Source organism: Ceratina calcarata, unplaced genomic scaffold (assembly GCF_001652005.2).
Source record: "Ceratina calcarata isolate Rehan_Ccalc_2016 unplaced genomic scaffold, ASM165200v1 scaffold554.2, whole genome shotgun sequence".
In the NCBI taxonomy this organism is placed as follows: domain Eukaryota; kingdom Metazoa; phylum Arthropoda; class Insecta; order Hymenoptera; family Apidae; genus Ceratina; species Ceratina calcarata.
Genome location: NW_017176727.1, coordinates 888,091 through 899,963, shown reverse-complemented (window position 1 = coordinate 899,963; position 11,873 = coordinate 888,091). Strand labels below are relative to the sequence as shown.

General features: G+C 40.1%; 2 protein-coding genes and 1 long non-coding RNA gene across 8 annotated transcripts in view; 1 reads left to right on the top strand and 2 right to left on the bottom strand.

Annotated features, from left to right (window-relative positions):
• Positions 1-714: 714 nt before the first annotated feature.
• Positions 715-2,200, bottom strand: LOC113464820 (uncharacterized). The gene is made up of 2 exons (XR_003389682.1): positions 2,094-2,200; positions 715-1,056 (listed from the first exon to the last, which is right to left on the bottom strand). It is a non-coding gene; the product is annotated as an uncharacterized LOC113464820 (long non-coding RNA).
• The window catches only part of LOC108629144 (uncharacterized), a 32,082-nt gene continuing 21,257 nt past the window's right edge, over positions 1,049-11,873 (top strand). Inside the window, exons 1-6 of one of the 6 annotated variants that reach the window (XM_018031585.2) lie at positions 1,049-1,361; positions 3,314-4,352; positions 4,430-4,572; positions 4,671-4,818; positions 4,903-5,134; positions 5,395-5,495. In XM_018031585.2, the coding sequence (XP_017887074.1) occupies positions 4,165-4,352; positions 4,430-4,572; positions 4,671-4,818; positions 4,903-5,134; positions 5,395-5,495 (812 nt within the window). In that variant the 5' untranslated portion in view covers positions 1,049-1,361; positions 3,314-4,164. The other 5 variants (XM_018031584.2, XM_018031586.2, XM_018031583.2 and 2 more) reach the window with 5 other exon arrangements.
• On the bottom strand, positions 5,846-9,351 carry sud1 (Prolyl 3-hydroxylase sud1). Its single transcript, XM_018031587.2, has 2 exons — positions 8,459-9,351; positions 5,846-8,339 (listed from the first exon to the last, which is right to left on the bottom strand). The coding sequence occupies exon 2, from the start codon at positions 7,833-7,835 to the stop codon at positions 5,994-5,996; it is 1,842 nt and encodes a 613-aa protein (XP_017887076.1). The 5' UTR covers positions 7,836-8,339; positions 8,459-9,351; the 3' UTR covers positions 5,846-5,993.

Genomic DNA, 11,873 nt, shown 5'->3' with positions numbered 1-11,873 from the left:
ACGAATAGAATCAGAAATAGTCGCGAGATAAAATATATATCGTTTCCAGTGCTGACTCAAATAACAGAAGTTTAATATATGCAATTGAATTGTATATTTCTAAAACAAGGCAGCATACGTTACGTACATTCTCCTCTCAGAAAATGTCCTCTTAAGGAAGCGAGTCAAGCTCAAGATTCGACCCTGAAGATTTATACATATGTATATTCAATGGGATCAGAGGCAATTGAAGCATTGCGAAACAATATAAGCGAAAAACCCACGTGCGAATCGTCACGCCTTCTTCGGGATTGGCAAAATCTTGCGTCAGCTTCTCTGATTCAACAACGGCGGGTCATCCTTCACACGTTCGCAATTTCCTTCCGTCTCCAATTAACTGTCAATTGATATGACTGTTTCAGAGGTGCTCCACTTTAGAACAATAACTGTTAAGGAAACACGCGAGACACCGGAGAAACCATAAAAGGGTGCAGCCGGAAAACGTAGGAGGATTAGACATTGAAACGAGAAGCCGAAGAAATAGATGTTTCATCGTTTTATTTAAATAGTAATGTACAATGTCTGACGCTAAAAATTATTTTTGAAAAATGTAAATAAATGACTTTATCCTTCTAGCAATTCGATATTCTAATGTGCCTAGACTCACGAAGATTTATGTGAACTGCACATTCACGGTGATCGTTTTCAATAAATTGTAAATAAATATACATGATATTGATCGTGATTCTTAATTTTATTGGATTGTCAACAAGTACAAAATGGTTTTATAATTTGCACTCGGTCGATAAACGTCTGTCTGTAAAAGCTTCTGGTCGTGATTGCCAAAACGCGAGGTTGCAGTCGCGCAGGTCCACCGGTTCGCGGGAAAGGTGGACAAGAGAGGGAGAGGAGAAGAGAGCAGTGCGATTTCCTCGACGCATCTCAATGCAGTAGTCGACAACATCCCGTGGGTGGTCGCGATCGAGTAGTAAAGGGGCGGGAGAGCTGCCGAGCAGAGGGTTCAAGGGGAACCCCTGTCTCTTTCTCTCTCTCACCCACCACTTGGTCCGTCCTCATCTGAATTTAAAAAACAGGCGCTGTCATAAAAAAGAAATTCGCGGCCGAAGCGTGATCACGAACAGATTGAGTGCGTTTATTCGTTTCTATCGCTTCAATTCATCAGCGGTTTTCCCGACGACGACGCCCATTAGAATCCGGGGATACGAATTCACGGAGTAGAGGTCGATCGGACCAGCGGGATTTTGAGAACAGGGAATCCTGGCACGCCTCCAACACCTCGTTTCGTCGTCGACAGCGCCAACCTGGCGACGTTCGATGTCAGCAGAGCACACCGCGAAGCGTGTGATTGCTATTTTCAAGTAGTACGTATCCCAAGTTGCTCGCAAGCAAGCACCAAGCACGGTCTCGTCGCAGGCTTCTTAGAGCTTGCAAGCTTCGACCGGCGTTACCCTGCTCTCCGCTCCACCGTAGTAAATACTATGCTATCAGTTGCTTTCGAGCACGCGCTACACTTTCAGACACGCACCTTTCTCTAAGCCACCGTCAGACAGACGATTGATTAACTTTTCACGAAGCGACCAGACCGCGCGCTTCCGGCGCGCACGTGCTCCATGCGATGGGAGTTAACGGTGAGCAAACACTAGTTGACAAACCTTGTGGGTTTCAATTAAATTCAGTGGGCGTGAGAGATGGCACATAAAGACCTAATATTGTAGTGCTTTATTATCGGTCAATGATTAAGTATCGAATGAGGGTCTCAGACAGTCTATATCTAATTTCAAATAAAATGCAATAGTCCAGTTATCCATGTACAATACATCTAAATTTTAAATTGTACGTAAGAACTACAACAGCTAAAGATCTATCGTATCAAAGTGAACTTTTTCATTCTCATTAGCCTAACGTTAAAACAACACCTCATAAACTTTATTTAACGACGTGGCATGTTCCTTCATGTTAATTACAATGCGAATTATAGAAAAAGAAAAGGGAAACTCTAACCAGTGGAACCGCGATCGAACAATAAGATCGCTGGGCCTGTCAGACAGCGTTCGGTAAACCGTGACGGTAGACAGTCGTGCATATATACGTACCGTTTAATTACTTATTTTTTCTCGTCGCTCTAAAAAGCCACCGATGTGTAATATGTACAGTCTTTTGTACGCTGTGTGGGGCTTCTGTGTGCGCGCGTAAAGCACAACGATTGTACGTCAAAGTGGGCAGTGAATCTCCGCGGGCCGCACAGCGCGGACGTTATATCGCGGCTTCGCCGCGCGAATATGTTCAAACGTGTGTGAAGAGTAAACTGTTATTTTTTTCGTCGTCTAGTCCATCCTTTCAGTCACGTTCGCTATCGATTCGTCATTTGGCCTCGACGTCAAAGCCGTGTCGCACGAGAACAGTCTATAAATCATCTTGCGAATTGATCTGAAGACTTTTGGTATTTTATAATTTCTGTGAAAGACTCTTCAAATACTTACGTGTATCCCATTTAGTTGATTATCCAGTTGTAGCCGAGTGTTGTTATCTCGTAACTTTTACTTTTTATTTTTATCGAAATCGATACGGATTCCTAATGGAAGCGAACACTGTAACCACTCGGCCAGCCAGTTTAGTCGAAGCCCGAGTAAAATATTAACGAGGATTTATTTCGTTTATCATCGCTGTTTAGAATAGTTCATGAAATTTGTTTATCAAAAACATTAGTTTCGAACTGTATCTTCATGATGCATCGAATCATCATGTATTTTCTTTCGTAATCAGAAGTCGCGTCTCAGAAGACAGACGTCGGTGTTGCTTGCAATTCTTTCGAGCGCAACCGCGTGGCTTTCCATTGACAACTCACGCGCGAATTAATTACTCATAACAGGAATTCGTCGATGCAAATACTATCTGCTATTCGAATCGCGTCGTTCCTCGGGTGGAACAGGCGAACTCGTTTCTTTACGCTCTTCTACCCGCGAAACATGATTCTTTTAATGTATATAAAAGACTCGAAAACGTATTGTTCCAGTTCCTTTGTGAATACATAAAGCGATCTCTTGTCAAAGGAAACTGAAATTGTGAAAAACTTAGCTCGAAGATGGATAAACTTTTATTTCAAGTAGAACAAAAAGGAACTTAATCTTCCGTATTCTTTTTGCTGTCGCAACTTATTCTAGCTGGGTATGAGCAATCGTCTAATGTAAGTCATGCCGTGTATTGTCCTCTACAATCATAATTGACGATTGCACAATCACCGCTCGAAAATAAGCGTCCAACGACGCAATCGTGATAGAGAAAAATCACCGTTAATACCCAACTCTTTATTTAGAAAATTGGGGCCACCGGTTTTGCAGTTTGATACGATTCAAGCTAAAGATACATCGCGAGTGAAACCGTACAAAGAAGCAGAACTACAGAATCCACACGTGTTTGCAAATGATGACAAGAAGTAATTTCCTTCGAACCTGTGCGCGAAGTGGTGAAGCCTTTTAATAATAAACAGAGTAAAGTGAACCATTTTTATATCAGAATCACATCTATATTTGTAGACCCTTTATAATTATACATATATGTGTATCTATATTCTGTAATCAGCATTTAAAAACGTTACTAAGATAATAAATCGAACCAAAGAAATTGTGGAGAAACCTGTAAAGAAACTAATAAAGTGTCTTGATAAGAACGATACAATTAATGTGCGACGTCAGCCGCGATCGTGCCAGCAAATAAACGAAGATTCTAATGAAATTAATGAACGTGTCCCGTGAAGTTATTGCACCGAAGAGAATCAAGAGAAGTGGTTCGAACGATCGCACGTGCTCAACGGATTGACGAGAATTTTTGATAGAATGGCTGCGCGTACCGAACGCTGTGAAGAATTAACCGTTATGACGTGGTACAGCAACGAGAGGACTTTAGATAGAAGTAGCTCACGAGGATTCCATTCCTATTTTAAGAACATCCGCGATCACAGTTTCTGAGAGAAAACTGGAAATAATCGTGTGAGGAGACACATCGTCGATAATCGATAATAGCATAACGGAACCAATGCCTTAACGAATCGCGGAAATAACGGGTCTTGAAGTTTCCATTATTTTTCTGTGACTGACGAGTGTTACATGTGCTGTCGTGTGTGAAATAAAATAAATTGGGCCAGTGATATAGAAGAGAGGGAAAAATATGGAAGGGAGGCCGAAAATTGAAATCGTCCGCGTACCTGCGAACGAGCGCGGTAACGTCCGGTCCCTAGACGGTGTCCGTAGCAGTTACAGCCACATTCGTGTGGGCACGTACTGCCCGGAACCGGAAGTCAAAGTGGTAGTTTGCGGGAGCAAACCGCCTATCGAACAGACACGGAAGTTCAAAAAGTACGTACGTGTATACATTGCGCTATTTTTCTCATCTACCGATTTCGTTCGTCGCTAACGGCGTTGACTCGTTTCAGGAATTTGGGACCAGTTTCGAAACTGCTCAGACGTCGACACCAGACCACATATCTTGCTACAAAATCTTGTGATAACATTTATACCGTGAATAGAAGCAGTAGTTCTTTAGATTGGCGGATTAATCAAACGACGCGCGAACAAGGTAGGAAATTTGCTTCCAACTTTGATGGCCGTATATTGTACCGTTATTGTCGAATTAGCGTTAGAGCCACACGAGTAGCATTCTAAATTACATTTCAGGCTTTCAATCGCGTCAGAGCAGCAGTCTAGATTGGCGAGTTGGAAGATCAATTAACAAACTGCATTGGAGGGACACAACGCGTAGCGCCGAACAGCTTTCGAGGAGTGGAGCGATTAGCTCTGATCACCTTCAAACTCCTAGCACGAAGTACATAGTCGCCGTTCTATCGCAAGTGAATACCCGAATGCTCGATTTGGAAACGACAACTAATGGGAAATACAACTTTTGCAGATCGAAACTGATTTCGCTGCTACGACGACTCTCTCCTCGACTTTCTCGCCCGGGAAGCAAGAATTCCTTGCAAGCGTCACCGACGACCTGTCCCTGGGTGCAAGTAGAGTATTCCTCGGAGTCGATTAATGATGGGTTGCAAGAAGATTCACAAGAAAACGATATGAGCTTCCAGAGAGAGTTGCAACTGAACGAACTTCGAAAACGCATGGCCGGGATTCCTAGTACTCAGGTAATTAAGCCTACAAGATTTTGTAATGACATTCTTACAATACTCTTATCGTATTTCGTGCGACTGGTAACGATCGATTGTTGCTTAAGTAGTCTAGGGTTGCGAAGGTAAATAACAGGCGTGTCGGTTAATAGCTTCCGGCTTGAACGGTTCAAAAATAAAACGCAAAGAAAATTCGAGAATTGTTATACCATTTCTCTTATCCTCATATTTAACGAAGTTTAATAAAGTTATCTTTATCGAGAGATTTTATATCTTAGGTCACCACGAAAATCATTAAGGATGGCAAGGAACAGCAAAGCTTTGCACAACCTGGGACGCAACAGCAACCTGAAAGCAATTATAGTAGCGCTTCCAAATCGTAAGCTTTATTTTTTATTTAATTTTCTTTTCCTCCTTCCAATACTTAAAAAAAATTCCTATTGCTTTTGGATTGATTGATATATTCTCTCCCAAGTATCCTTAGCACCGTAAAAATAGAATACTCAAATCCTCGCATGAAAACTAATTGCACCTGATGTAAATTCCGTAAGCGTGAACATATACGATAGATGTATCGCATCCAATAAAATAATTGAGAATGTTTGCTGCATTATGATCTTAATCTCCATTATAATTTTCGTAAGACGCACGAGTATTTTTCCTTGAAATCTGCAGCGTAAGATTGTCAAGTATGTGTAGTGAAAAGGGTAGAAATAAACAACGAAGAAGTTATTGCTCGACGATAAATACTGATAATTTTATTAATACGAATACTATGATACATGTCAAGAGCGAGAAATCTTTGTTCGCAATTCATTATACAATCGTCAGCTCGTTCACGGGACTTGCGAAGCGACACGAGCGCTATGGTTAATTATTATTCATAGTATGTACAAATCAGATTATAAAAATAATCTGGATGATAATGATTCACGTATCTGTGAATACGGCAGGTGTTACCGACCTTGTAAACGATAGAAAGATGGTTGTCTTTTGGTGGTATGTTCATCAGTGTGGCGTCGCTTGTCATAGGGTCCAAGTAACATATAGTACTTTCATCTTGAGGTGCATTGTTCGCGTGAAATTGAAGTATTAGGTCAAGAGATCCCGTAGGTTGTGTTTTAGTTGGTACAACTTCTTCCGGTTTTACGACTTCTTCCTCATCGGAACGTTCCAACGAACACTCCAAAGGATCAGATAAATAATCTCCAATATCAGACACGTCAGATTCATCCGTATCTAGAATTCTAGGCTTCCGTGGTGAACGATCGCCCATTTTTAACATAGCTGCATGATGCACTAAATACTTCCTCCTCGTACGAGGAGATTTCGACTTCAGTATTTTCCTCATTATCTCATCCTCGATGTCGTCTGTTTCGTCTCTAATGCTTACTGGCGTGCCGCAATCTGATGATGAACTTCTGTTATTGCTATTCGATTTTTCCTGATCTTCCCTGGTACTCTTGTTCAATAATTGTAACCCATCTCCTTCCGTTTCATCGAGCGCTTCACTTTCATCACTTTCGCTAGCAAGAGATTTCGGGTCTTCGTTGTAATCACTCAAAATCGGTTTGTCGTGTATCAAAGTATAGCAACCGCCCGACCACCTCTGAAGTTCCAAAAACATCCTCGGATTCATATTTTCTTTCTCCGCTACCAAATCCAACTCCGTGTATTCTTTTAATAATTTAAACATCGTAATTGATTTGAACATAGTGCATAACTGCTTCAGTAAGTCCGGCAATGTATCTTCGTCCGCCACTTCGTACTTACGAATATCCGCTGGTCCTACCTTTTTCCAAACGATTGTCTCTGACATCAAATCTGTCGCAAGCTTCTCGTAAATTTCATCTTTCAAAAAACTGGATAAGTGCGTGTATGAGTCTTTCTCCATATCCATATGGATATCCTCTTTTACCTTGCTAAATAAGTAGCATTCTGTCACCCACTCGTCCAAGTTTACCGTTTGATCTAGTGATGGGATGCAGTCAGGTTCCATCTCTGGTCTTGGTTGCTTGGTGCTTTGTTTTGGTCCATGAAACCAACCATTAATGGACCAGCGTGATTTATCGGGCGAAATAATTTCGGCTACCTGATGGTAAGAATTGTCCACAACTTCGAAGAATACAATGGAATTGTACTCCGGTACCAATGACTTTACAACATCTCTTGGCAGACCATCTTCATCTGTGTCGAACAAATCTAACGTACCTCCATCTTCTTCAGTCCACTGCTTCGAAATATACAATACGTAAGCAATTCTACGGTCACCCAGGTTGTCATCGTGACAAAGTAAAAAATCTGTATCATAGTAGGAAGAGCTTGACATGTCTATCATTTTGTTTAACTCTATTTTGGTATTTTCCTCTAACCATGTTGCAAAATCCGTTTGAAAGGCATCATACAGTAGCTTTATATTTTCTGCGTCAAAGCTGGCGAAATCATCGGTCTGTTCGAACTGATAAAGATCTATGGAATTTCGTCTAGTTCTAATATCGAGTAAATCATTTTTTATTTCTTCCATTACTTCTTCGCTACTGATAAAATTTGAAATTCTACACACTCTAAATGGTTTCGATATAATTTCAAGATCATCTGTCTTTATATCAGTAAAATTGTGCCAGTGTTCACGAAATATTTGTTGAAACTCTGCTGATAGTATAAAATCAGAGATGACAGAATGTTTAAATTTCTTTTCTTGCGGTTCTTCTTCAGCCATTACTTTCTATATTCTTTTAAGGTGACCAGTATAAACTGTTACTTATATATTCTTATTCTATCAGTCTTTGTGCCCTTATCTCTGCATCAATAGTACATTTATCCAGTTAATTTACTTACAAAATACTTTTATAAATTGATAAGACTATATCACATGTTTTTGTTATCTAGTACAGAGATATGTAGTAGTACATATTTTAATAAGTGCATTTAGCTTCCCTGAATATTGAGCTTTTGATTAAAAAAAAATCTAGATACGTTTGCCTATTATCTGTTCGAAAATACCATTCTCGTAGGTTATCGTTTTTAGAGCTAATTATCGGCGTATCAGACAGTTGACAATGCCTTTAATGATTTTTTATGTAGGTAACTGACGTGTCATTATTCATACAGGTGTAGCGAAGATAAAAGTAACATCGCAGTTTATCTAAATGCACTCACCGGAGTATGCGGCACTTGCTTTTCGATACATGCGGACCACGTGGTCGTTCGACCCACACGTGTTCTGAAACCAGTACATCGAAAAGTCGGTTAACAAAGTCTCTCTCTATTCTTTGATCGCCCCGTTTATCAAAATCAAATATTCTTCAAACGCGTTACGTTGTTTTTTCGATAATAACGTACCAGATATTGCACACGATTCCAATTTTAGCGAATTAGGTCTGTCCTTCCGTATCACCACGCAGTTGCATTCTGTCTGCCCAAGAACTGCTAACTGCTACTACCACTGGCGAAAACGTTGATTCGATCGAAGCCAGGGACGTCGCGAATTATTCGCGAACCCCGTTCATTTACAGTTCCCATATCGCAGATAGTGTGCACTTAACCTTATTTCACATTATATAATGTCTTGGAACACAGAATTCTTATATTTTACAATCACTTAAAACTTCTACATGTGGTTTTCGTCTTTGTTTTAATATGATTTTATTGATTAAATGACATTATACGCACAATAAAATTTCAGAAAGAATTGTGAAGATCAAATCAATGTCGTAACCTATTCGATGTGTACGATGAAACATTGAAAAAAAAGTGACAACGTTAATATTATAACTTTATCTTTAATGAAAAAAGTATTATCATTTAGACTGTGTTGTCCTTAGTGACTCTTTAAAGACAGTTTTTAATTATAATTTGGATAGTTAGATACAGTCTGAAATAGAGCGTACATTCTTTTTAGTTTAAAATATTCAATAAGCATTTTCAGGGGTATTAAATTTCGTATTTTCGAAATTATTCCATAAACTTTTATGTTGATTGATGTAAACTATCACATAACGGAGACAGTAATAAGATTCAAACCATCTTTTGAGGGATATAATATTTTGTACAAAAAATTCGAATTCAACGCGCAACTCGTACTGTTAGTTCCGCGACTTACCGGCGAGCGTCGTCGTAAGCGTAGATTCGTATCAAGATGGCGGCAGTAGTTCACGTTTGACGGATGCCGTTGGTCGCATGGAAATTCGGGGCACACCCTGACCGTTTAAATTCTACAAAGTGTGATATCGTCAGGTCGAATGTTCGATCATTGTGAAATCTTTGTGTAAAGAACTTGCTGGCAATCCTGGAACCTAGGAGTACCACGTCGCACGCATACGTGAGTAACGATACACCAGCGAAATCTACATACTACACATACATGCATAAGTCCACACAGCGTGACAAGGCTCGTCATCCTTTCCGCGTTTTTTATTCCTCTCGATCTGTCAACGCGTGCTGTTCCTTTCTCCTAAAAATGCATATTGCCTGTTTCTCGCTCCTCAATAGATTCGAGAACAAGAGGGTAGGGTTTCAAGATTGAAATCGACGAAATAAACAGTTAGTTAGAATACTCAGATTTCTTCAGTCACCTTTTGTTTGTGTCCGGAACACGTTGTGCCGGGACCGTTAGTGAAATAATATCAAAATAGTGTCTCAAGTATTATTTTCCCGATCCGTCGTATTCATTTGTCATCAAAATTCGTATACAATTCGAATTATCGAGTTTCCCGTTTATTCACTGATCCACTATCTGTGGCCTTGAAACGGACTCTTAGTGCCCTACTGTAACGATTATGGCGTGAAGGAGCTTTCGAATTCAAAGTTTTTAAGAGCAATTAAGGTGAGTCAAGTGGAATTTTTGTAATGCGCGTCAACTACTTTATATTCAGTATTATGTATGACTTATACGTTTCCCTCTATTTGTCAAGATTCTTTCCACCTATAAGTGACTATCGATTACCATAGGGAACCGCGGTTCTCGTACGTCATGTTTTGTTTTTCTTTCACTACTGCCGTGTTTCTGTACCCAATAACGACTGGTAAATAAAATTACTTTACGAATCAGCGTATCGAAATTACAGTATTCTTAAGTACTCTTTTATAGAATAAGAAACCACTACTTAGACATGCGACAGTCGGTGCATGGTTTATATCGTAATGATCAGTGGAAGTGAACAGTGAACAGAATCGTGGAAGTTTCGAGTGGAAGTTTGCTCGCGATGAGGTAGGTCAATTCCCCCTTTTTTCTTCTTCGACAGGATACCAAGTGGCTCGTTTAACGATTGCACCACTCAATCCAGAGTCTTTCGTCTTGGCATTAAGTAGTGTATTGTTAAATTTAAAGTACATCAATTAATGTTACCACGTAAACGTTTCTTCTACACGGTGACTTGCCTATTTTGACACCTTGCGCACTCTAACTTCGAAGCTACTTGTCTCCTCTACTTACGGATACTCCTCGAACGAAGTGTGCCAGTATTTTTTTTTAACGCGATCTCATTCCCATCATTCACTTCCGCAGAACCGTTTGAGAAATCTAGTCGGATGACGTTGAAAACACGTCAAAGCCACCTGCTGTACGGGCAAACCGTTACCCGTTTCATTTACGCGAAAATGTACGATATATCCTTGTCGAAATAGCCGATTTTTTTCACCGAGGTTGATTATAAAATTGAAAGGATAACACGGAAACAGCGTTAATATTTTTTTCTTAAACAGGGTGGCTCGAATATAAAAACAAATTATAACGTTGCGTGACCGGTATAATTATTCTTGCGTTGTACCTACTACCGGATAGCAGTGCCGTCGTATATGGCATTAAATTCCAGTTATCGACCTCATGAGATCGTTTTTATTTCTATGGAATCGAACTGATTTGTGTAACTGGTTCGTACCTTAAGCAACGACTCAATCGAAACTGGAGCTAAAACGATTATTAACCTTTTGCTAACAATCTCGTTTAATTATACTTTTACTGTTTATGCATTTATTAGGCAATCAGTTTGTTTAAAATTGCCTCGAGATGAACACGTATTTATAGATCTATAAGAATGGGAATAATTTCGTAAAGATGTGGAACAATGACACGCTCGAATACATGGTTGGCCGCTGCGAATAATGCCGAGCGCGTTTCCTCTTTCCTCCAGTTTGGAGAACACCGAGTAGCGGCACTTGAATCGCTTATGCTTATGGCATCGTTCGTCAGTAGAGTGCAACGGGATCGAAGGGAACGCGGTGTTGTCAAAAGAGATGAATGGTTCTGGGTGGTCCGAGATCGTCGTGTCAATCGATTGCATTTTTACTGTTCATCATCACCGATCCATGTTATTAACTCTTACTCCCTACAAGACATCTCGCTGTTATGTGTTTTTCGTGAAGTAATTCACTATTTCTTTATAAACCGCATACAAAGAGGAGATCCACTGTAGAAATTAGGATACCATTCCTTTCTCAGCACAGACATATTTATTTGAGTGTTTTATAAAGTTGCCTCTTCCGGTTATTTACATCTACGTATACATTTTGCTTCGACATACGTGGATGATTTATTATTACCAAGAAGTACGCACGATAATAATATCGCTTGTAATTTCATGCAAACGACATTGCGCTGCAACTAGTTTTCATTTCCGCGATATCAATTCCCTCGACGATGGAACTCCGAGATGGAACGAATGAGCTAGCCTTATCGTTCCTGAAGTTCGAGATGAGTCGAATCGGCTTTGTGCATGTGTGTATCGTCGACACGAGCACGGAATCGAACAGCTGCTGC

Coding starts and splice junctions, on each gene's coding strand:
- sud1 (XM_018031587.2), bottom strand. CDS start 7,835: ATGGCTGAAGAAGAACCGCAAGAAAAGAAATTTAAACATTCTGTCATC.